Genomic DNA, 26548 nt, shown 5'->3' on the forward strand with positions numbered 1-26548 from the left:
AACTAAGGCCGCCACGGAATGGGATGCCTTTAAGGCCTTTATGCGAGGGATATTTAGAAAACAAATAACGGAAACTAAAAAAGCTAGCAAAGAACGATTACAGACCCTGGAAGATAGTTGTATGGAATGTGAGTTAAAATATATACTAAATAAATCTGAAAGTACACGGCAAAATTGGCTGGAGGCCCAACAGATATGGTTGGCGGCAAGACAGGACGACAATATGAGAAGGCTGAACCAGCAGTCCTGTAAGACCTATCAAACAGCCGATAAGACAGGGAGATATCTTGCATACCTGGCCAAGGCAGAAGCCCCTCCTTCCACCATTGGTCCAATAAAGGATGTACATGGCCAGATGCTATATGATACTCCACAGATAGGCAATGCGTTTTGTGAATATTTTAGAGACTTATACTCTTCGGAGTTTGATAATACTCCTGAAGAGCTACAGTCATACATAGATAAGATCAACTTACCTAGCCTATCCCAATTAGATAGCCAAGAGTTGGATAAACCATTAGATATCAACGAAGTGCGCCAGGCAATAAAAGATCTCCCAGGCAGCAAGGCCCCGGGGTTGGATGGCATTCCAGTAGAGGTTTTCAAGAAATATATAGATACACTAGCTCCGTTATTTCACTCAATACTTAACCGCTGTTTGGAAGAAGGCCAGATACCTGGATCAATGGTTGAAGCAAAAGTAGTAGTAATACTAAAACCGGGGAAGGAGGCCGATAGCCTCGATTCATACCGTCCCATATCTCTCCTATCAAATGAAGCCAAAATTCTTGCAAAAATCCTGGCCAATAGATTAAAAAAAATATATACTTAAAATCATACACCCTAGTCAAACCGGCTTTATGCCAGGCAAAGCGACAGCGGAGAATCTCCGGAGGTTATTTGCCCACTTACAGTTGCCACCTGAACCGGACAGCCAGCCAGTAGTGGTATCCCTGGATGCCACTAAAGCTTTCGACGTCGTGGAATGGCCATATCTTTGGGCTGTTCTGAAAGCGTTTGGTTTAGGTGGAAACTATATTAAATGGGCACAATTGCTATACCAAGGCCCCACGGCCAGGGTCACCCTTAACGGGTGGACATCACCAGCATTTGAGCTCACTAGGGGTACTAGGCAGGGGTGTCCCCTCTCCCCCCTATTATTCTCCCTTGCAATCGAACCTCTGGCGTGTTTGCTGCGAAACCACATGAGTATAAGGGGACTACAAATGGCCCATAACATCGATGTGACATCTCTATACGCAGATGATCTGCTGATATATTTATTTACTACAGGATTTCTCTTCCTGTCGTCTTCAAATTAATTTCTGAATTTGGACGATTTTCCAGTTTCAGAATTAATTGGAATAAATCACATGTGATGTATCTGGGAAACACGCCGGTTCAATCATTATCGCCACCTCTCTCCTTAACTTGGTCAAACAAATTTAAATATCTTGGGATACAGATAACCCGTAACTCAGAAGAATTTATACAACATAACATCACCCCATTAATGGAAAAATTGGATAAGAAATTTAAATCCTGGAGCAGACTACCCTTAACAAACACAGGGCGGATTAATCTGATTAAAATGGTGGTGCTTCCCCAGTTGCTTTATATAATCCAGCAATCCCCTGTTTTCCTCCCTAAATCTTTATTTAGGAAATTCAACAGTAAACTGTCATCCTTTATATGGCACAATACTCGACCAAAAGTACAGTTAAAGAAACTAATGATGGGTCGAGGGCGGGGGGGTCTGGGTTTACCAGACTTCCGGCTTTACTATCTATCTGCGCAATTGGCGCAACTGCGATCCTGGTTTTTAGACCAAGAAGACAGTGATACTGCGTTTGGGGTTGTAATTTTGGCTACACCCAGATCTCATCCTAAAAACAGAATAGTTCAACCATCTTTGTATACAAGCGACCCACCCTTAGTACGACAAGCCATAAAGTCCTGGCAGGAGGTGGAAAAGTTATTGGGAAGCCAGGGGATTGACCCTATGCATCTAATAGATGACCCTATAACCTTTAATGAACTGAAGTCAATCCAGGTTCGTGAGGTCTGGAATAGGTACTCTATTTTCACCATTGGGCAGATATATCTCCCCGGTCGAATAAAAACCTTTATGGAATTACAGGAAGAATTTAGCCTCCCAACATCATACCTCTATCGCTACCTTCAGTTGAAGGTAGCTCTGGAGGCCCAATTTCCGAGGGGCCAACCAGATATCCAAGAGTCACCAATAAAAATGGTGATAAGGGCTGGAGGCAACAGGAATCTAGTTAGCAGAATATATAAACGACTTAACCAAGATAAAAGGGGTGGAATTAATGGATGATCTGAGAAATAAGTGGGCTCAAGATTTAGGGCCTATTGATGAACAAGAATGGCAATGTGCAGTATCATCTATAGCACAGTCTACTAATGCCCTTAGAGTACAGCAGGTGCAATTCTTTGTAATTCATAGAGCCTACATGTCAGCCACACGTTTGGTTAAATTTAAAGGTTTGGCCTCAGCAGTATGCCCTAAATGTAAAGACAATCATGGTACGTTCTTCCATCTCCTATGGCAATGCCAGCATGTAGCCAAATTTTGGGAGGAGGTGATACAAATAATGGTGGATTCCGGTATACCTAGAGAAGTTATGACCCCTAGAGGATGCCTACTAAATATTCTAGACACAAGCCTGTTGGATCCTGGGGATCGACAGTATATTAACAACCTCTGTTCGCTGGCAAAAGTGGTAATTGCAAGATGCTGGATGGCAAATAAAGGCCCTAACCTAACTTGTTGGAGGGGGTTGGTTAACTATACGTTCAAGCACGAAAAATATTTGTATACAAGTAGAAATGTATTATATAAGCACAATAAAATTTGGCACCGGTGGGAAGAATTAGATTCTAACATAAATGCATAGATCCCCAAGATTATGTGGGAAATAATCACAAATGTTTAATATATTTATTAAATTCAGAGATTTTTTGATTAGATAAACAGGAAGTAGGATCGAGGGAGAGTAGAAAGGGTAAAATAAACACTAAGATAACACAGATAGAATACACCTATAAACTATAATTTTTTTTTTTTTTTTTCATATTTATCTCACTGTATATGAACGATATAACTACTTAACACTTATGTACCACTAACCTTAGATAGTAAAGACGTATAGTATGAAGGTATGACTATAACCCCACCACCAACACGTAACGTTAACAGCATTAGGTGGCAGGACCTGAATATAGTAATATGTGAATGTGCGAAATAGTGTAAACGCAAAAACTACCAAAACATTAATAAATCGATACCAGACCAACCAGGCGGGGGGGTGGGCAGGGGGGGGGGGGGGGGGGGAGTGGGAGGGGTTTTGTAACTATAATTATGGATTATGTCAAATTTCCTTTAAATATGTCAATTTATTATTGTAACACTAGAATGTATAAAGAGTTGAAATTGATATATGTATATATGTGATATTAAAATGGAATAAAAAAATTATATTTGAAAAAAAAAAAAAAAGAGGTGGCTGGATCTGCAGTAGCAGCTGTGACAAAGTTGCAGCAGGATACATACGGATGTACAGTGGTTAGGATGCCTGCGTTCAGAATACTGATATTGGCATCTTGACGGAAGGAATCCCGACAGGGATCTGGTAAGTATACTTACCCTGCTCTCCCCTCAGCCTAACACTATACCTCCCCCTAGTGCCTAAACCTATACAATACCAAACTGCTTTACAAGGGTCAACCACATTTCGGGACTAGCCCATCAGGACACAAGATGATCTTGTGCCCCGTTTTCAGAGGTTAGTAGCAAATATAAAGGGGGATGGGGTAAGGTCCCGCAAGGTTCAGTATTGGGACCAACCTTGTTTAATATATTTATTAATGATATTGAAAGGGACATATTGAGTAAAATTGCAATATGTGCAGTAGGGAAATCATCTCAGTAGAGGATGTGGATACACTACAAAGGGACTTAAATAAACTGGAAAGGTGGAAAATGCAGTTTAGCGTTAAGAAATATAAAGTAATTCATTATGGGAACTAAACTGAACAAGCTACTTATAGGCTAAATGGAGTTATTATAGGGAATTCCGCGGTAAAAAAGGACATGGGGGTCATCATAGATGAAAAATTGGGTAATAGTGCCACACTGCTCAAGTGCTGCAGCAAAAGCAAACAGGACACTGGCATGCATTAAAAGGGGCATGGATCAAGGGTTGCCAATGTGAGACCACACTTGGAATACTGTGTTCAGTTCTGGGCACCGCACCTTAAAAAGGACATAAATGAATTGGAACCGGTACAGAGAAGGGCTACTAAGCTAGTAAAAAGTCTCCAATCACTAGAATACAAAGATAGGTTAACCAGGCTGAATATGTTGTCACTGGAGAAATGGAGTTTGAGAGGCGATATGATTAGTATGTTCAAATACAGGATTGGGCATCATATGGAACTGGGAGATTTGATCACTAACAGGCCTATACTTAGGACACGCGGGCATGTACTGAGGCTCGAGGAAAAGAAATTCCGTACTGAATTAAGAAGAGGATTCTTCACCATTAGAGCAGTAACATTCTGGAACTCATTGCCGGTGGGTTGATTACAGCAACTACGGTTAATGAATTTAAACCAAAACTGGCCACTAAGGGAATCCTATAGATATGACTTACTGAAGTGAGAAGTTACAAGTTAGATAGGTTGAACTCGATGGACGAACGTCTTTTTTCAGCCTTAATTACTATGTATGTTACATGGGTCAACCAAACTAAGGTACTGCATTCGGTAGACCACTGAAGGTGAAAAAGGTCGACATGTCTTTAGGTCGACTGTGTCATTAGTCCACACAAGCATTAGGCCAACAGTGGGAAGGTCGACATGGCTTTTACATTTTTTGTCCCGACTGTCGACATGGATACCGTATTGGGGTTTTGAGCACATTTTTGTGTTCGTGCATCGCGCCCTGTGTCTGAAGTGGTGCATGCATGGTACTATGTTTCTGGGAAAGGGGTATATCAGTGTTAGTTATTCATTTCCAAGACACTGTATCGTGGACCCAGAAATTGCGTACATTGGTTAATTTACCGGTGCCTAGAAACTAATCTGTTTGTCATTTCGAAAACCTTTGGCGGTTCGAAGGGCCTCACTGGAGAACAGGCTGCTCCGGTTTATTGATCTGTAATCCCAGCTGAGATGAGTGGATGTTGGAAGAGCCTTTGGTACTATTTTGCTCTGTGTGTCTTAGTGATTTCTTGGGAGCTTTTAGAAAATACTCAGGAAAGAAACTTGTAAGTACACTGGTGGCCCACAGACATGAGTGGAAATGTTATGCGACAGGGGAATCATCAAGGGTGATCAGACTGCGGTATAGCGACCGTGTCGCATACTGGAGATGACGGTAGGACGTCGAGTAACATGTCCGGTGTGTATGTAATGAGTAAAAGGTGTAGTGATGTGGCAATCAAACATTACAATGAGTGGATGAGAAAAACTAACCCTGGAATGACAGAGATCGTCAGCAGTTTTGATCAGGATGTCCTCAATAATTTATGAATTGAAATATTAAATAAGTAAAATCTCATAAGAAATGAGTAAACTATATAAATCGTTTGGCATTGTGGCAACAGGAGAGGAAGGAACGTATTTACAGACGCTACGGGTATGTAGTTTGTAATCTGGCAAATGTATTGATAAGCAGGTTGTAATTAGGTAGGCCATACTGCAGGTTTACTTACAATGAGTACGTTATTAATGAAGGTATGTGTGTGTATATGTATATGTATATATATATATATATATATATATATATATATATATATATATATATATATATATATATATATATATATATATAAACATATGGTATAGGAAAGTTAGATGTATAAACAGTACTGTACCATGTATACTAACATTTCTTACCAATTGTTTTTTGCAAGAAAATCAAGAAAAAGGTTAAAAGCTGAGCGAGGTTCCATTAACTTTTCCAATCAATAAATAGATTATTGAACAGGAGACAAGAAGGGGGGGGGGGGGTTCTAACGCTCTGGAATGGTTTATTTATTTTTTGGGACCTTGCAGAAAACCGAGGTGATGGTGGGATATCAGAAGGCTACAAGTGGATCGGATGGAAGAGGAGACGTCATATTGGGTAGGAAGGATGGAGACATCCAAAAGTACTAATATCTGTTTATTTCATATATACAGTAGATGCCGATGAGGAAGATGAGCCCAGCTGTTGTATTTCGGAGAGGACTGCACAGACCCCTAAATGATTAGAAGGAACCAGAGGACCAGAAACCGGACACTGGTGTAAACAAACAACTATCCAGTTGGCTTTAGTTTTGAATGTTGAAAGACGCTGCTCACAGGAAGATAGTTTTGCATAATTACGTGTACAAAGACAAGGTTATTCCCCCCCCCCCCATCTACATATGGCGCAGGCAAGAAACGCTTTTCTCAACCCTTTCACTCTTAACGACACAATTTGCCATGTTATTATCCTTTCCAAACAGAACCATACGCCTCTCCGTTAATTGAACTGACATGTACATGTCATATCTTTGGTATTTATGAACCACGAATAATTAATCTATGTTACTTGAGATAATAAAATTTCCTTTAGAGGATTATTGTTTATTGGTGGAGGATATAGTAATGTATGTCAAACTTGATTAAACCTTTTTATTGGCTCCACCAAGAAAAGAGACGTGAATAGATTGAACCACACATAATTACATACTTAATGGATGTAACACCAGACATCATAGAAAGAAAAAAAAAAAAAAAAAACACATTGTCTGTGGTACTGCGCATGTGCAGAACCTGTTTTTTGGGGCTGCCCCACAGTTGTGCATAAAGAGACATCATGGAGGGGATTCGGTATGAAAGCCCGACAGGGTCAAAATCCCGAATGGGTCATAATCCCGACAAGGACAAAATCCAGACATATAGAATGTGCAGTGAAACAGTCGACAGGTCGCGGGGTTGACAGGTCGCGAGGTCGACATGATTTTTTTTCACTGTTTTTTTACCCAAATGTCGACATGGACACAGTTGGAGGTGAACCACAGCACTTCACATCGCTCGCTTCGGGCACACTATTTTATTCTCCCACCACGCCCTAGTGGATGGTAGGGCATGAAATACCGCCTGTAGGCACATGTCGACCTCGCGAACCAAAGTCATGTTGACAGTTTCACCTGTACATTCTATATGTCGGTATTTTGACCTTGTTGGGATTTTGTCCTTGTCGGTATTATGACCCATTCAGGATTTTGACCCTGCCGGGAATTTGACTGCATCCCCCTGGAGGGAGGGAACACCTCCCAATGGGACAGCATTGAGTGACTGGCAGGTCGGACTTTCAATAGGCCCCTTAAATGCCCCCTATGTCATTGAGTCATATAATGAAGAAACCGGACAGTAGCATAGAGATCATTTAACACCATGTGACCGCAAAGACCCATATCATTGGATCTATTAGCCCTCTATTCCAGGAACACATTACTATACACCTCAGCGCCGGTGCACATGACCCGGAGAGACGCAGATGTAGCATCTGTGTATCCAGGCAACGGGGTCGAGTCAGGAAGTAGAGACACTGTACTGATGTACGCCGGAGATTGGGACACGTGACCCGCCGCATCAACATGAGCAATGGATTAGGTCACGTGATAGAAATGCCAGACCACGTGACCTATGACCAATTGGATGTCTGCTTATATATCTACATGTCTAGTTAATATCCAGGCCTCATTATCATTATCCAGTCATTGATATTTATTTAGATTAAAGCGAAGCCAAGCCTCTCACAGAATCACATGCCTAGATTGTATCAATAATATCCAACCAGGATGTAATTATTTTAAAAAATTGTCTTTATATTCCTTTTTTTCTCCAAATATAAAACGCCTTTTATTTCAATACATCTATACAATCATAAGTGTGTTTATGTGCCTCCTCCTCACTATTATATACAATTGTTTTAAGATTTTTTATACTATTGGATTGACTAAGTTTCCAGGTGTGAGTAATTGATACCATTGGTATAAAATATCAGGCCATGGGCCAGTCCTCTACTATCCATGCTACCTTTGACAAAGCTTCAGAGCGAAACGCGTTAGTTGGGATCAATTCTACAGCAGAGGTGGACTAACAGCTCTAGCAACACTCGGATCGCTTCAATCTGCCCGAACCAGCCTGGACGGACCGGATATCCATACATCTTTGCCGACATCAGTGGTGGTTTCCATGCCAATATTGGATACAAAAAGGGACTCTGGACCACAAAGGGAAATTCCTTATTCCATCCAGGATCCAAAACCCTACAAAATCCAACACAGTGGATGGTAGTTATACTAACTACAGAGTCAGTCCTTATTAATTCCAGGTGCTTATAGGAATGGACAGTGAAGACTGAGTTACTGAGTCCGATACCTTGCTACAACTGCTTACACAAGCTTTTAAATATTTTTTTTATAATGTATTATCATGCTTAACCCAATGGTTTATTAAATTATGATTTGATTTTAAGATCATAAAATTATGTGAAATCAATACAATATTTTGTGATAGTATTTTTTAAGCGCTGCATATTTCATCTCTATGTAATTTGGTATCAATCTCTTCAGGTTTGACATACCTGTTTTTTTCTTTGCAGCTGAGTAAAACAGCTCGAGCTCACTGCGCCCCCAAGGGTGCCATTCTATTCACCGTACAGGTAGAAGGAATACCCCAATTTTTTTCCAATTGTCTATATTCCAATAGGAAGTCACATTGAAGCCAGAGCAGTCTCAAAGAGACTGCATCTGGCTTGGCTTGGGGGGGGGGGGGGGTGGCCTATGAAAATCTACAATGAAGGGGTTATAGAACAAATGTCAGTTAAGAGGACAGGCCTCAGTGATAGTTTTGTGGACTATCAAAGGCAAAATAGTATTTAAAAAGTAAACACTGGCATTTTTTAGCAATTGTGTAGATACGCAATTTCCATATGCATGTGCTTTGCATGGTGTACTACAGTTTACTTTGCCTAGATTTGCTGAGCATGATGGTGTAATAGGTTATCGCTGGGAAAAGCCATACATACATATTTTATACACTTAACCCAAGCTACCATATGCATGCTGAGCTCTGTTTGAGGAACCTGTTGATACTATAGGAAATGGTCCGTTCTAATTCCTTCCAGAGTTTCCCCCTTTTTTCCAAAAGGGTCCCATTTGGAAATTGATTATATTTTAGATGCGGTTACGCATCAAGATTAAGATCTTCAAAGGATCTTTTCTTATACCCTTTTCATATTGGGTCAGAAAACTTTTTGACATCTGGAGCAAATAACAACTGTATTCAAGGTTAAGTTGCCTACGGAAAGTTACCCCTGAGGAAGTCGTTTACAACAAAACGCGTACATATATATATATATATATATATATATATATATATACATATATACATACATACATACATACATACATACACACACACACACACACACACACACACACACACACAAAGTGCGCCCTTATTTGGAAATATCCACCACCAAAGGATTAGGACCACTTGTTCACCTCATGTTTTTCCAACAGTAACCCAGTCATTACAGATGAGTAATCGCACAGTGCATTCGCAACTTATGAGTAGAAGTAGATCTAGGTCCATACAAAGAGATATAGATAGTCATATACATAAATTGCAAGGCGGGACCCTGAAACTATATATTGAACAAAGCCAGCCTATGAAACATTGAAAGCTGAAAAAGCAGGCATGTCCAAACTATGGCCCTCATGCTTTTGTGAAACTGCAAGTCCCATCAGGTCTTGCCACAGTTTTGCTATTAGGGAATGCAAAAACTATGGCAAGGCATGCTGGGACCTGTGAGCAAGCTTTCTTAGCAAAACGTACGTCGGAAAGGAATACACTGATCACGTGACCCAGGTCACAGGGTCAGGACACCGCCGGTAAAGACACTGATTGCAGAGGGAAGGAACTCAGGAGCAGGACCTACAGCACACAGGCTATGTGCGCCCTGAACACCGCAGGTCGCCAGGACTGCATAGAATATCGGGATGGGGACGGCCGGAACCCCCAGTCCTTCAACCAGCCCTGAAGGGAGACTGTATTGTAGAAACGCAAGGGAACTTTTCCCTGCACCATTACCTATTATTATGAGCTTATACCGATAACCTATAAGGGAATAGTGAGCCGGGACAATATCGTTACTAAGTGCAGGCAATCAATTTAATAGTGTTGGAGGTCCTACAAACCTGTGAACAAAAATATTCTGATACATATCTGACCTATATTGTCAAGACATGTGTCGACTGATTGCCTGTCAACCAATAGTGGTCAACCCAATGACTGTCGACATGATTCCGGGTACTGAACACTAAATGAATCATCCGTTAGAATGTCAATATTTCCATATTTTTAATTCCCGTGTGCCCACCTACCACATATATCACAGCACTGTCCTGCTGGGCGCAGAGGATTGGCGCACGGCACGTTTGGACACTTGTTACCATCTGCATGTCGCAGCAGCGCAGAACAGATCACCGGCAGCATCTGAAGAAAAAAAAATCAGACTAAAAATTGTACTTTCCATGTAGACAAACACGTAAAAGGATTATTACATGGTTTCAGCAGTACACGTTGTTCTGCCTTGTATACAAAAAGTATTGGGGTCTCACCCTGCCATCGTGACATACGCAGCCGGTTTGGTCCTGGCACTTGGTGTTGATGATATGGGGCAGGACCGGGCCAGGAAACTGCAGCTTCCCAGTGGGAGACTGAGCATACAGTGCAAATTCCTCATTGCTGGTGAATTTCTAAAGTCCAATAAAGAGACAGAAATGTAACATAGTATTAGTAATGGCACTGCTAGATCATAGCTCCAGCTGTGATTAAATCCCAACTCCCAGCACAGTAGCGCACGCAGGGGGGGGGGGGGGGTGTCTGAGTATCTAGAAACCCCCCCAGGAGTCTAAGGGTCCCTTCTTTCCATGGGTATAAGAAGTGTAAAAACCGGCCCTTGGGAACCGGAGATATCTGACTTCAAAGCAGTGGTCCCCATCCAAGCCTGTTAATTATTATTCCCAGTCAGATATTTCAGGTTCTGTCTGACAAAGGGGAAGAGTCCCAGCTTTTGGAATATATCCTCAGAAAAACTCTGAGGGACACTAGTAGCTTGTCTCTACTGTGCCCAGAACCAGAGATATCAGCCTTCCAGCAGCTGGTTACTGCTCTAGCTCCACACACCTGGTATGTAGTATTATATACTCGTGGGCAGATTGCTCTGCCTCCTGAACTCTGATCCCCTAGTCCCCAATACCATTTGGTAGGTGGGATTCTCTAGTTTTGAATTCCATTAAAATCTAAGAAATCTATTTCTGGGACCTGGAGATATCTGCAGTCAAGCAAGCTGTCCTCCCACCAGAAAATTATGAATAATGAGCCCACTCCACTATACACCCCTCCTCTGCATATTAAACATCCTCTACCACCCTGGAAGTTATGTATCAGGGCCCCTTCATTCAGCCCAATGCCCTCTTCTCCCACCCAATCTCCCACCATCTGTGCAGTAAAGGGGAAATTAGTGGAAATTACTGATCCAGGCCCTACATGCAGAACGGTTGATATAATACCCCCTACCACCCGCAGGACATCAAAGCTTCCCCCACCCCTACCGCTGGAGGATCGGTAGGGGCCCCAATACATTGCTATGCCCAGGGGTCATACACTGCGGTAGGTAGGTATGCATGTATGTATATATACACACATACATACATATATATATACACACACACATACATAATTATTTTTAAAAATTATTTATATACATTTGGTCTATCTATAATACTTTAACTGACCCGGCATATATTGAATCACCTAAGTGTCCATCTCCGTGCTTTGCTCCACCCCTCTGGAAACCCCCTTCTGAAAATCCTGCGTTTGCCACTGCAGCATGCCCTGTTAGCGGGGCATAGACATTGTTGGGGTATTAGGAGATAGAACGTAACTGTCATGCCCCTTTCAGACCACACTTTTTACCCATTATTTTGCAGTTTTAAAACGGTAATTTGTGCAGTCTGAAAGGTGCAGAGTGAATTTACCGGTTCGATTGAACTGGTATTTCTAAACGGTAGTAAAGCAGGGTCCTACCCATTTCAGACCCATTTTTTTTCATCCACTGTTTTCTATGGGTTAAAACGGGTTCAGTGTTGTGAAGGAACAAAAACTGCATTGAAATACTGTTTAAAGACTTGCGATGGGAAAGGGGGTTTAAGCTGGTAGACCCGTCTTTAGAAACATTTTAAAATACCTGGTCAAAGCCAGTTTTGCGGTCTGAAAGCAGCATTAGTGGCGTAGCAATTCCCCCTGCAGACCATTAGTTGCTTGGGAAAGCTGGGTGGTATGTGGGCGCTGGGGCACTGCGGGGAAAATGCTAGAACTCTGCCCGGATTGGCAGACACTTGTCTACAGTCCCATTATGCCTTCCACCATTAAAAAAATAATAATAATAATTCCCTCCCAAAAATGGCTGCTGCACACAGGAGACAGTTACTAAGAATTCTGGATGAGGCGGTGGCCATTTTCTGAGGACATTTTTAATAGGAGCAGGAGCAACAGCCCCACAGCGGTGAGGCCAAAGGGCTGCGGAGGGGTCAATATCCCCTGGCTAGGAGCAGGACATACACCAGCACCCCCTTTCAGTCTATCATTCGTATTCCGCACTGCACCCACAGATCTTCCAACTGTCCCAATTACAGCAGGACATTCCTGTTATTTGGAGACTGCACTGCTGTCCCTCCCATGGGTCGCAGTGTTCTGAGGGGGGACAGCCGGAGTTCACCGCTGCTCTGTATCGCTTAAGTGAAGGGAGGGAGGTGCCCAGGGGACGGAGGCTGCACTGTCGATATTGGAGCACTTGGCACATCCCCGAAAATCAGGGATAATGTAGGGGCGCTAGGCCACATTCCATCTACCCAAGGCCACATCCACCCACTTTTCAAGGTGGCGGTGCCTTTCGTGCGGCAGGTCCCGCTTTGACAATAGCAATTGTTGGAAGGTATGATCTATTTACCCCATTCCCACTTCTCCTGACACCCCCCAGATTCCAGCACCCAATGCAACTGTTTTAAGCAGCCTAAAAGGGGAGAACCTCTGCACAATAGATCACTAGGGTAAGGTGTAAAAGAACAGATCAATGTTCTGTAGATATATAGAGAGGTCAGTAATTTAATGATCTGCAGAGGAGGTAAGGAGATGGTTAAATATATTGAAAAAAATATTTTGCTATTGTAGACATAAGAATAAAATACATTGTTAATTAAAGTCTAGAAGCGCAGACAACACCCAGAAACCTGAGAGATGTCTGTGAGGGCTGTTGGTATGAGTCAACGGTGATGTCATCCACAGACAAGTCAGCACAGGGGACACGGTGACATCAGTGACTAACCGGGAGAATTGTTACCTGGAAAAGGTCCAGACATAAATAACAGCACTGATTTATCATTCTGTTTTAGCAGATAAAGAGGTATTCCGGGGTAAATTTACTAAGATGGGAGTTCTGGGTTCTGTTGAAGATGGGATGTTGCCCATAGCAACCAATCAGATTCTACTTCTTATTTAGCACCTTCTAGAAGACAATAGATAGTATTTGATTGGTTGCAGGGTCGGTAACAGAAACTTTGGGGCCCTATACACGGATATCTGGGGTACCCCCACCCCCTGCGTGTATATAATGCCCCCTGTGTTTTGCCGCTGCTGGTCACTGTGCAGGGGACACAAGCTTCTCCCACCGGCAGATATTTTAGACATGGCGCTGGCTGGTGACCATTTGGAGTTTATAGTCCAGCAGCCAATCACCGCCACTGCCGGTATACGAGCACTGATTGGCCGGCACTGCATTTGAAATGGCCGTCGAGCACCAAATAGAAGTGCCATGGGGTGGGCAGGGGCATTACCAGTTATAACCCCGCCAGTGGTGTATCCATTTGACAGCGCTGCGGAAAGAAGCCCATAGGCTTCTATAGGGAAGAGCGAGCCAGCAGCAGCGCCCCATGTACCATACCAAAACAAAATTAGGACTTCTTCATTTTCATTTTAAGGAAGACGACGGGCGGTAGTACAAGCAGATGTGGCATGAGTGGCCAACGGTTGGGATTCAGATGTCAGTATGCTGATGACATTGTAAACCCAACCGCAGGTACTCTGACAGTTCGTCACAAGTTCTATTTTCCCTGTATGGGGGTTGTAGACTCCCACGAGGGAGAATAGTCCCTGTCAGTTGGGATCCCGACTGTCGGACAGTCACCCAGCACCCTATGATCAATCAGTATAGTCACCCAAGTCATGTTTATAGGGACAACTCAAAAAGTGTACAAAGAAAAAAATAAAATGAAACCCTACTTGACCCAATACGGATATGCTCCTCAGCTGAACTTCAGAAGCCTGCTCCATTTGGACAAGAAAGGAGGTCTCAGGTGAGAAGAGGACATCATCATAAGTGCAGGGGACACGCTCCGAGTCCACAGCAAAGAGAAATCTGCCATTTTCAAGGTCATCTGCGGACAGGGCAGCCTGCCACATCGTGGGGTCATACCACTGGAACTGATCCACATCATGGAAGTTTACAAATGACCCTGTATAGGTGAAAAACATCTGGCATTAGATGCAAGGTCCTCTGATCCAGACAGAGCCGTCCCTAACCATTTTAATGCCCTAGACAGGATTTTGGCTGATGCCCCTTCACACCATCAGCAGTTAATACCATGTCCAAGCAGCCCTCTCCCAGCACAGCACCCATTACCCAGTAGCACAGTTCACACTAGCAGCCAGAAACATCCATCACCCTTACCCACATCCACAGAGCCATAACTAGACATTTTGGGGCTTTGATCCAGACCCCAATGTTTTAAATTGGGGCAGAAAGGGGTGTGGTCTTGCAAGGGTATGACCCCAAAATAGTACCAAATTAAATGGCATCACACAGTAGTGCAACCTTATTCACATTACATCACATGACAGGGTTTCCTTATTCATGGTATGCCATACATTAGTACCTCTTTACCTTATACACATTATGCCTGTCTCAGCCTGTTGCTGCCCTCAGTCAATGTGAGCTGGCCCTTTGCTTGGAAGGTTAGGTCTAAATTGAAGTGGGCTAAGGAACCTCCTGGCATCACAGGGGAGGAGAGGGGGCAGAGAGAGGAAGCAACCAGTGGTGGCATGGATAGTGAAGGAGCAAGCCCCCTGGCCTTGCTCCTCCCCCTGGGCGTGAAAGGTCCCTTAGCAACTACCATGCTTGGAATGCATGTCCATAGGCATTTGCCCATGTCTAGGGCCGGCTCTGGATCCAGATGTGGGGCTTCGGTGCAGATTTTATTGGCAGTAGACCCCAGGCTTATTGCTGCTCTCACCAGCGTGACTACTCCACTTTATCCCTCTGCAAGGCATGATACATCCCCACCCATTGTCAGTAGCCAGTCTTCTTACCGTCACCACATTCTGGATCTCCCCTGGAAGCCGACATGAAGCCAGCGCCGTGCGACAGTATAAACTCTCCGTCCATTGGCAGGATCTGGGAACAGATAGAACACAAATTCAGGAGGCATTCTATCGCAAGGACTTGTGCTACACAGACGGATACTGGCCGACTGTGCTCACATGCAAGGCTGCCATTGGCGGATGCTCCATTGATGTTGCTGAATTTAACATACAATGTAGAGGATAACTGCGATTGACCATTAGAGCAGAATTAGTAAAGTGGAAGGTGATAACACCGCAGCGTCTAACTGCCATGTTACGGGCTGGGTTTGGGAAATGACAGGAGCTGATTGGCTGCTGCATTCTCCCTCCAATTTGTCACTTCACCGGCTTAATAAATCTGCCCCAGAACATGTGTTACTGTCACCCCATTATCATGCATTGTATTCGCTTTAAATATTATTATAAAATAACAAAAAAAATCTATGTACACATTACAGGATATGCATACCCAGTGATATGCCGCAAGAGGGGTTGGGTCCAAAGGGGAGCGGGTGGGGTCAAATGGGGAGCTGAAAAACGAAAATGGCGAAAATACTTATATAAAGTAGGTAGTGAGAAAGGATCAGGGATGGCCCCAGATGAGGAGTCGGGCCACAATAACTAGCTACCTGTGGCAGTGACTGCCAAGTGCATGGTGGAGGAGGAGGAGGAGGACTGAGGACTGAGGAAAGAGGAGGTTGAGCAACCAGAAAGGCGGGGTTGAGATCCATTAGAAGGGTGTGGTTATGCAAATTCACAGCTGTGTCAAAATAAACATAATATTGTAAGTCAAAATTTTTTATTTGATTTTACATTTATTCTTAATGCCACAGGTCGGTCACCTCTGCCAAGCCACACTGTCTCTTCCGCAATGCAAATCTTGGCATGTTCTACCAGGGAAACCCCAACCCAACTCATCACAGGTGATGACTCCACAATCAAAGTGATGGAAGAAACTTGGCTTGTGTGTTACAAGACGTGATAACGGGAATGTTTGTAAATTAATAAATAGATAAAGAAAGAGGACTTGGCATCTCACTACATCGCTTAGAAAATACCCCTACATCGCTCCATGTGTAGGGGCCATACCGACAGCGATGCACGGCACCACATATCGCATCGCAATCACCTGGCAATTAATATCCAGCATGCTGGATAAATCTAGCAAAATCGCCGGCCCTGGAGAACTCTGGGCCTGACCGATCGCTCAGCGCTGACACATCGCTGTGCAGTGCTGTGTGCTCAGCGATCTTGAAGCATTCTAGCACCGCTCAGTGTTGTACCGTGTGTAGGCCCCTTAATTCTGAAATGCAAATAGGATAGGATAAGACAATACCATACTTTGGTGCAGAAGATTGGTGACAATGGTAGAATCAGCAATGGATATCCGAAACTGATAGTAACCATCACTGTTCCCGATGCAATGGAAGCAATTTTCCCATCAAATTGAAGGAATTCTATGGTTGCCAGCCGTGGGATGCAGATTTCTGATACCCATACAGTAGCGAATCTGTAATGGCATACCTCCCAACATTGGTGACATTGGTGCAAAGGAGGCTCACCCCTGAAAATAATGGGCATGTCCTGGCCAATGATCGCTGTACTCCAGCATTTAAAAAACAAACAAAATTCACTTATAAATGACCTTGACATGTCGACCTATTCAATGTTGACATATTGCTTGTGTCGACTGTTGACCATGTCAACCTTTTTCATTGGTCAACCTATGGCCTGTTGACCAATAGTGGTCTACTTACTGACTGTTGACCTATTTAGTGTCCACCTGCCAACCACCCCCACCCAGTGTGTCCTCAGTACACTCCAGGAAGGTCTGCCCCACTCCCAGCACTGGTGGCCCCACCCCCTTTGTGACTTCATCAGTTGGGAGTGGTTGTGGTCAGCAAAAAGATGCAGTGCAGTATTATTACAACACTGGCGTTAAGTAATGGCAAACAATAAAAACACTTGTTAAGATGATGATTTGGACACGTGACAAGGAGACAGACAGATCAGCACTGCCTGGGATGCTGAACAAGAAGTTATGTTTTCAGTTAATGAATTATACTTCATTCTAAATGAGGCGAGCAGAAAATAATTCCGAAAATTAAAGATTGTTCTAAAATGACAACATGGTAACGAAATCCTACTCTGAGCAAATACTCCCTAATAATTCCCCTAAACAGATGCCCTTCCAGTTCAGAACGTCATTTCTTCACTGGGCTTTCATTCTCTTTTAAAAAGGAGTTTCACTTCTCTCCCCCACGCCTAATGATCAATGTTTACCACCTATATATTAGTTAATAAACTAGGCATGTACACCAGCCACTTTTCGGGTTTGTATCTCTGGCCGTGTTTTGGATCTGGATTTGTTCCAACGCACCACCCTTCTGTGTTTCATGTCTGTGTGGGTTTTTTTTGTTTGTTTTTTAACACACACACACACACACACCAGAATTTGGTGTTTTTTTGGCTACTATGCTATTTTAACCTCAATAACATTAATTTCCATTTATTTTCGGTCTATCCTGAAACCACATCACAATGTTGTTTTTAGGCCAAAAGGTTGCACAGAGGTAGATGGAGGACTATGCACACAAACACTGGACTGATACAGCACACTTGGCTCACCCCAGAAATTATACCGCACTCTTGGCTCACCCCTGGGCAGATTCAGCAGACTTCACGGCACCCCATTAATTATACGGTACACATGGTGGCACCCCTGGACAATATATATATATATATATATATATATATATATATATATATATATATATATATATATATATATATATATATATATATATATATATATATATATATATATATATATATTATACAGATTCGGGGCGGCACTCCAATAAATGCAATAAACCAAAAAACTTTTTAGTTTTTAATGGTGCAGGTGATGGCAACGTTTCGGGGCAGCGCCCCTTTCTCAAGCCGGAAAATACAATATATATATATATATATAAATAAAATAAATACACAGCAATCCCCATTTATTAGACCCCAGCCCCCTTAGTAGTGCCCCCATAATTGTACTCTTTAGAGTTCCCCCATTGTATACTAGTTCCTCCATAGTAATTTCCCCCATAGTACTTGTCTTCCTTAGGTGGCCCCCATTGTAGCAGCCCCCCTCTCTGCCCCTCTCAGACTCCATTAAAGCCCATAGTAGCAGACAGTATGTAACTATGTAACTGCGGGAACAAGGATGGAACTTCTATAGAGCCTGGGACTCACGAGAATCTGATATGGACATTCGGCCTCGTTTTCAACTCGGCTTTACAACGAAACGGAAGCAAGCTGTTCGGAAACGCCTCAGATCAGACAAGTTCGGCTGTGTTCGGATCTCTACGATCCAAACTCGCTAATCCTTAAAATAACAGACGTTTCTCACAACCGAGTAAAGCGAGTGACTGCGCTTAGAAAACCACTCCGTTAGATATAATATACAGTAGTTCCTCTTAAAGCTGAAGTGAAATGTGGCTACAAACACACATGAAGGAAAAACAAATGAGAACAGAAGACACTGCGCTATAATGGAATTATTTTAATAAAAATATAAGAAAATATTGACACTATTATAAACTCATTTGTGTCAAATTGAATCAATAAAAATGTATCATCTTAATCTAAACAACATATAACAATCATAAAAATAAACCAAAAAAAAAACACATGTACATAAAGGATTTGTTAAATGTGACCAATTGTAGCAAAAACTGTAGATAAAACATCTTTAGCCGAGCAAAAGCTTAGAAACGATTAGTGGCAAAAATATCTGATGGTATTAGCAGGATGGTATTAGTATTGCACCATACTTGCCTACTTTTAAAAACTAGTTTCAGTGAGATTATAGTTGGTAGCAGAATTTTGTACAGTGCCCCATTGAGGGGGCGTGTCATGCTCCATCCAAAGGGCGTGTCTAGCTCCTTATATGGAGAGATTGTGAAAAAAGACTGAACGTGGCACCAAGATGCTTGGTTGTGTACTGCTACGTATGAGAGGAATCTTTTAACATGACTTAGTTATATCCAAATGTAGATGAGTCGCAAAGCAGTTAGTAAGAGCTACTATACTTGGTAAAGTGCTGGGAAATGGTGCTGATGATTCAATGTAAATGTATCTGTCTCTCATTCCTTTTTTCCCCAAAAATGTAACAGTGTAATGTGGGCTAGGTGAAATGAGGGAGATTGTTAGACTAATGAGGGAGAGGGAGATTGCTGCTATGTCAGGGAGTCTCCTGCAGAATGCAGGAGGGTAGGTAACTATGTAACAGTGTAATGTGGGCTAGGTGAAATGAGGAAGATTGTTAGACTAATGAGGGAGAGGTGGAGATATGCTGCTATGTCAGGGAGTCTCCTGCAGAATGCAGGAGGGTAGGCAACTAAAATTGTACACAAAAAGAAAGTTCTTGTAGAAGCGGATGCAAATGATTAGTTCTGCCCAGCAAATGAGGCTTTTGACATTCATGATACAACCGGTCACATATTTAACAAATCTTTTCATGTACATGTGTTTTTTCTGTTATTTTTATGATTTGTCAGCCTATTGCTTGCGTCGACTTTAGCCATGTCGACCTATTTTAGGTGTCGAGCATCCCAATGTTGACCTAGCAACCGTACCCCACAAGGACAATGCCAAATAATCCTGCAGAAAAGAAAGGGGAAAAAAAGCCACCACATTAAATAACCAATAGGTACTGTACATTGAGGCAGTTACACATTTCACCAATAGGTGGCTCTGTAATCTTACCTACAAGGAACTTTGTTCAGTCTACATGACCTCATGTGACCAGCGCAGAAACTACCCAGGCTTTTCAATACAGGAATTCATTGACTGTTAATGAAAATCGGGGTTTGCAAAGTCCCGAAGTAGATCGCTATCAGTTGCAAAAGTACAGTTCCCCTTCCTCCTTTCATCATCTGCTCGTCTTTAACCATCGTATTCCCAGGTTTCTTTAGAATGTCCAAATGTGCAAACAGTCACATACTGTACTTGCCAGAGCCTCAAGCGCCACAAAAGGTTTACCAGGCATTTACTACTAGAAAGTTCCTTTGCTCAAGAGGTCAGAGCCGAGAGGGAGGGTTTTTAATCACAGTCAGCGCTGAGCCGGTCAGGGCCCCTACAGAGTAAGGTCCAGAGGGACAAACACAGGCTTTACATGTGGAGAGAGATATATAGATATTTTGAGACTACCTCCGGCCAACCGGAGCTCATGGAATCGCAGACAGACAATCAAGAGCACCCGCAGCAGATCCCGATTGGCTGCCGGCCCGCAAGCTCTGATTTGACCACAGCATCTGTATTAACAGAAGCAATAGGTGTGCCATGAGTTACAGTAGCATTTATATCGGAGCATTTATATCGGAGCCATTAGGGTCAGGGGCGTAACTAACTATTTTGCCCCCCCCCCCCACCGCACGTTTTTTCGGCACCCCCCACCCACCAAACCTGCCCCCCCCCTTCCTTCTTACCCGCACCCGCGGTCTGCGTCTCGCTCGGCTCTCTGCCGGGACCTGCCTGACCGTCACGGTCACGGCCGGGTCCTGCTGCTACAATGAAAACTGATTCTTAGAAAATGGCTGCCCCCATACTGCAGACAGAAAACCGTCTGCAGTATGGGGGCAGCCGTTTTCTAATTGTCAGTTTTCATTGCAGCAGGAGCCGGCCGGGACCGTGACGGTCAGGCAGGTCCCGTCAGAGAGCCGGGCGAGACGCAGACCGCGGGTAACTATAGCCCCGCAGCCCCCCGGCGGCGCCCCCAATTTCTCTGCCCCCCGCCACCGCGGGGGCTGCGGAGATATAGTTACGCCACTGATTAGGGTGGTGTAGTAATGGGATTACGGGGAAGGAGAGGAGAATGATGGGGTAGCACTGTCATCATTGCTTGTTGGGTTTGAGTCCAGGGGGGATAGCAAGATGGGAGTACTATTCAAAATGAGATGTTGCTATGGACAACCAATCAGATTCTCTTTTCTTCTAAAACGTGCTAAATAAGAAGTTGATTCAGATTGGTTGCACATAGCAACTTCCTATCTTCAATATAACTCCCATCTTTGTAAATAAACCCCTGGGCGCCAATATTAAACACAAAGGAGCTCTCGGCATTATAGATATGCCAGCTAGAATGCCCCCTATCTATAACCCATGACCGTAGAGGAAAGGTTCATCCGTGGTAATCCCCTCTCTAGTTAGATGAAACAACTGTGGTTAATAGGCGTCTCATTAACCACAAATACAGGAAATGTATAAAAAAAGAAACCAGAATAGTGTCAAAGGCTTAAAATTATAAAAAAAAAAATGCACAGAAACAGGTTGGCCAGCAGGATACGGTCACTAGGGCTACAAGCATTAGGTTGACGTGGGTTAGATCGACACAAGCATTAGGTTGACAGTCAAAATGTCGACATTTGGTTTTTCACTTTTGGGGGGAACCGACATGTGCGGACAGGCAGTATTTCATGCCCTACCATCCACTAGCAGAGCCGGATTAACAATGGGCCTGATGGAGCTATAAGCTCCAGGCCCACTCTCCAAATAGGCCCATTTTGTAGCTGAGGGTCAGGGCTTTCCAACGAGACCAGCCCCGCGTCGCTAGCCCCCCGGGAACCGGAGATACCGCCAGGCAAACCTGGAACGTTTTCCCCATAGGATAACATGGGACCCGCTAAGTCCGACCTCCACCCGGTTCCAACGGCTGCCAGTTCCCCCTACAGCAGTGATTTTCAACCTTTTTACCTTGCGGCACACTAAATAAGACTTTAAAATTGCCAAGGCACACCCTGAGATCCCCACAGGGCAAAACACATTGGCCACCACAGGAGAGAAAAAAACCTATTGGCCTCCACATTAAAAACAATCACACTGGTCCCCACAGGTAACAAAAATAAAATACATTGGCCCTTTACATGAAAAGAAGAGACCAGTAAATAACATTTAAACTGGTGGTGGCTGTAAATGGGTTTGGGCATCTCTAGATCTGGGGGCACACTTGAGAACAGCTCAAGGCACACTATTGTGCCACGGCACACTGGTTGAAAAACACTGCCCTACAGCATCACAGAAACTCGAGGTTGATCTCAGTCAAACCCAAATCGCTGGGCCTTCAATCAGGCTGGTCCATATGGGTTCATTGGTTCTAAAGATATTGCAGGTAAAACTATTTTTTTTTTCATTTCTGAAATGTAATTTCATGGCTGTTCATGTTGTTTGAGACAGATTTCTTTGGAACCAAATGGCCCAGTTTCACGGGACCAAAATCATTCGAAGGCTACATGTAAATGGGTCAGTTGGTTCCGAAGATATAGCTGGTTGTTTAAAGGGGGGCTGGGGTGGTTTTCTCTCTCCCCCTCAAACCACAAAATGCAGGGACTAGGCTGGTGTAAAAGGGGCCAGTCCGAGAATGTCCCTGCATGATCCTGGGACCATATTCCCTGCATTTTCTGGTATGAAAATGCATGTCCCGGCTATTTCAAATAGCCGGGACATGCAGTGCTCTGAATACAGCCCCCTGCTCTCTGCCCGGCTGTTAATGGCTGTCCGGTGGCGACTGTCCCCCAGTTACCGCGAGCATGTATTCCCCCTTGGCAATGAGCATGTAATCCCACATGGCAACGACATGGAACCCCTGGCAATGAACATGTAGGTAAGCAACACTTATGTAGCATAATTTTTAATAGGCATTATGGTGTTTGGCATAATACGTAATGGAGATTATGGTGTGAGGCTTAACATGTAATAGGCATTATGGTGTAAATTTTTAATGTGTGCCTTTGGCGCGCAATGCCCCTATTTATTAAGCATATTGTGCATTATTGTTCAATCTGTTTGGTATAGTGCAGGCATGTCCAAACTATGGCCCTCCAGCTGTGAAACTACAAGTCCCATCATGCATTGCCACAGTTTTGCAATTAGGGAATGCTAAAACTATGTCAAGGCATGCTGGGACGTGTAGTTTAACAACAGCTGGAGGGCCACTGTTTGGACATGCCTGGTATAGTGTGTATTTTGGCTCAATCCATGTGGCATAACGTGAATTTTGACTCAATCTGTGTGCCATAGTGTGAATTTTTGCTCAATCTGTGTGAATTTTGTCTCATTCCATGTGGCATAATGTGTAAGAAGCAAGTACAGTATAAGGGGTTACTATTGTGTTGCATGATTTGTATAGGAGTATATGGTGTGGTAAACTTAGGTTACCACATAAAAGGTGCTGACATATTGTCTACCAAGTTTCGGTTTTCAGTATTTTTTTATGACTGGAGTGCCGCCTCCCCCCGCAAGTATCTTAGGACATCGGCGTCTTGCGGGTGCACCTTTGGAGGGCACCCGCCGATATATCTCCCTGCATTTTTCCTATGCCAGCCCCCTGCCTTTTCCAGGCATATATAATTAGTTGAAAGTATTTACACAAAAATAGAGACACACCCATGAGCAGATCCCCCAACCAGAACACTGGTCACGCCACCTACATTATTAGGTGCTGGCCGCGACCCCTATTATTGCGCATAATAGGCCCTTGATCATTTTCAGCTCCAGGCCCATTTTAGGCCTTAATCTGGCTCTGTCCACTAGGGCAGCGATGGCGAACCTTGACACTCCAGCTGTTGTTGAACTATACATCCCAGCATGCCCTGCAACAGTTTCACTATTTGGCCATTTTAAAACGGAGGCAGGCCATGCTGGGATGTGTAGTGCAACAGCTGAAGTGTCAAGGTTAGCCATTACTGCACTAGGGCGGGTGGAAGAATAAAATAGTGTGCCGAGTTTAGCGAGACACCGAGCCCAAAGCTTGGCGAGCACAACGAGCCATGCGAGGGGACGCGGTGCTACTTTTCTATGCCCATGTCAACATTCAGGACCAAAACAAACTTGAAAAACCCCATGTCAACCTAACGAACCGGTCGATCTTCAGTCATGTCTACCTAGTTGATGTCTATTCAATGATCCATACCCGGCCAGCACTGGTGAGAGGACGGGAGGGGGCTCATCTGGACAGGAAAAAATACAACACAAATTCCACCTGTACAGGCCAGCAACTGATCATTACATCCTGCACACAAGCCCCCTCCTCTCTTATACAGCCAACATCGAGGATCAGCATACCCTCCATCATCTACTGATCCCGTACCTGCCTCTCAGTGACATGTATATACAATACAAATACATTAGTTTCTACAGCTAGTATTCATAATGTAGAAGAGCAAAGAAAGGAAAAATGGGTACTCTTTACCTAGAAGGGCGCCCATCGCGGCCATCGCGACCATCGAATGCACTAAAAATCAGGTGCGACGCGATGCCCGCGATGGCCGCGATTTCCCATAGGGACCAATGTTAAAAATCAGATTGACCGCGATTTTAGTGTATACCCGCGATTTTTACATAGGAAACAATGTTAAATGGGCCACAGAGCCCTAAGTCACCGTGAACTGTGAAATGGCCCCCACAATTGTTAACGCCACCCCACGATAAACGTGAACCCGAAGCGTGGCGAGCGCAGCGAGCCCGCGAGGGGCGGCGGTACGCGTCCTCCGACCTTTTCATGCCCTACTATCCACGTCGGCGTGGAGTTGAGAATAGAATAGTGTGGCGAGCGCAGCGAGCCACCGAGGCCCGAAGCGTGGCGAGCCCCGCGAGGGGACGCGGATACCTTCACAGTTATACGCGTCCCCTCGCGGGCTTCACAGGTATCCGTGGCGAAAAGCGGACACCTGTGAAGCCCGCGAGGGGATGCGTTTACCTGTGAAGGTATCCGCTGCGCTCGCCACGCTTCGGGCTCGGTGGCTCGCTACGCTCGCCACACTATTCTATTCTCAACTCCACGCCGACGTGGATAGTAGGGCATGAAAAGGTCGGAGGACGCGTACTGCCGCCCCTCGCGGGCTCGCTACGCTCGCCACGCTTCGGGTTGACGTTGATCGTGGGGTGGCGTTAACAATTGTGGGGGCCATTTCAGAGTTCACGGTGACTATTAGGGCTCTGTGGCCCATTTAACATTGATTCCTATGGCCAAATCGCGGGCATTGAGGCATTTAACATTAAAATCGCGGTCAATCACCGTTTTTAACATTGATCCCTATGGGAAAATCGCGGTCATCGCGGGCACCCGATTTTGATGTACCCGCGATTTACCCACGATGCCCGCGATTTTTTACCCCCGACGCCCGCGATTCCAATCGCGGGTGCCGTTCTAGGTAAAGAGTACCGAAAAATGTAGGCAGCGCTTGTGCAAAATGGCAAAGAAAGAAAAAATGTAGGCAGCGCTTGTGCATTATAATCACCATACAGCGCTCAAAAACTGTGTTTGTCTTTGTTATATAGTATTCATAATGACTGCAATAGTGATCTGGATGTTCAGCCCTCAAATCAGAATACTTATGCATGACCTGTGGTCGGGATGACAGACCACAGACAGTGGTATCCAGAGGGTCAATATCCCGACAGGGTCTACCTCTACCTACCTTCAGCCTAACCCTCCTCCCCTCCCACCTTAATGCATAAGCCCCCATTTTTTACCGCCATATACCCCTTTCACACAAAAATGCCAGGTCGCAACCAAGTTTTTGGACCCAGCTCCAACCTAGGTACAGTCTGGCATTTGACCCCTTATACACTGGCGTCTCCACTCGGAATGGGTCACATTGGCGGAGGCAGGTTCTGAGCTGAACATGTCCAAGCTCTGGGAAATCCGCCAGTCTGGACCAGGGCCGGATTAACAATGGGCCTGATGGAGCTACAGCTCCAGGCCCACTCTCCAAATAGGCCTCCAAATTTTGTAGCTGAGGGCCAGGGCTTTCCAACGAGCCCAGCCCTGCATTGCTAGGCCCCCGGGAACCGGAGATACCGCCAGGCACACCTGGAACGTTTTCCCCATAGGAAAACATGGGACCCGCTAATTCCGACCTCCACCCAGTTCCAACAGCTGCCAGTTCCCCCTCTGGCATCACAGAAGCTCGAGGTTGATCTCAGTCAAACTCAAATCGCTGGGCCTTCAATCTGATACCTGGTCCATATG

At 44.3% G+C, this 26548-nt stretch overlaps 1 protein-coding gene across 3 annotated transcripts in view; it reads right to left on the bottom strand.

The window, feature by feature from the left end:
* The window catches only part of AMN (amnion associated transmembrane protein), an 87216-nt gene that overhangs the window by 12306 nt on the left and 48362 nt on the right, over positions 1-26548 (bottom strand). For 2 of the 3 annotated variants that reach the window (XM_083165927.1, XM_083165928.1), the window contains exons 4-7: positions 15496-15580; positions 14410-14642; positions 10689-10826; positions 10452-10563 (exon numbers count right to left, since the gene is read on the bottom strand). In XM_083165927.1, coding sequence (XP_083022053.1) covers positions 10452-10563; positions 10689-10826; positions 14410-14642; positions 15496-15580 — 568 coding nt within the window. Of the gene's footprint in view, positions 1-10451; positions 10564-10688; positions 10827-14409; positions 14643-15495; positions 15581-17285; positions 17359-26548 lie in introns of those variants that run through there. The other variant, XM_083165929.1, reaches the window with a different exon arrangement.

Source organism: Crinia signifera, chromosome 12 (genome assembly GCF_055691185.1).
Source record: "Crinia signifera chromosome 12, ASM5569118v1, whole genome shotgun sequence".
NCBI lineage: Eukaryota > Metazoa > Chordata > Amphibia > Anura > Myobatrachidae > Crinia > Crinia signifera.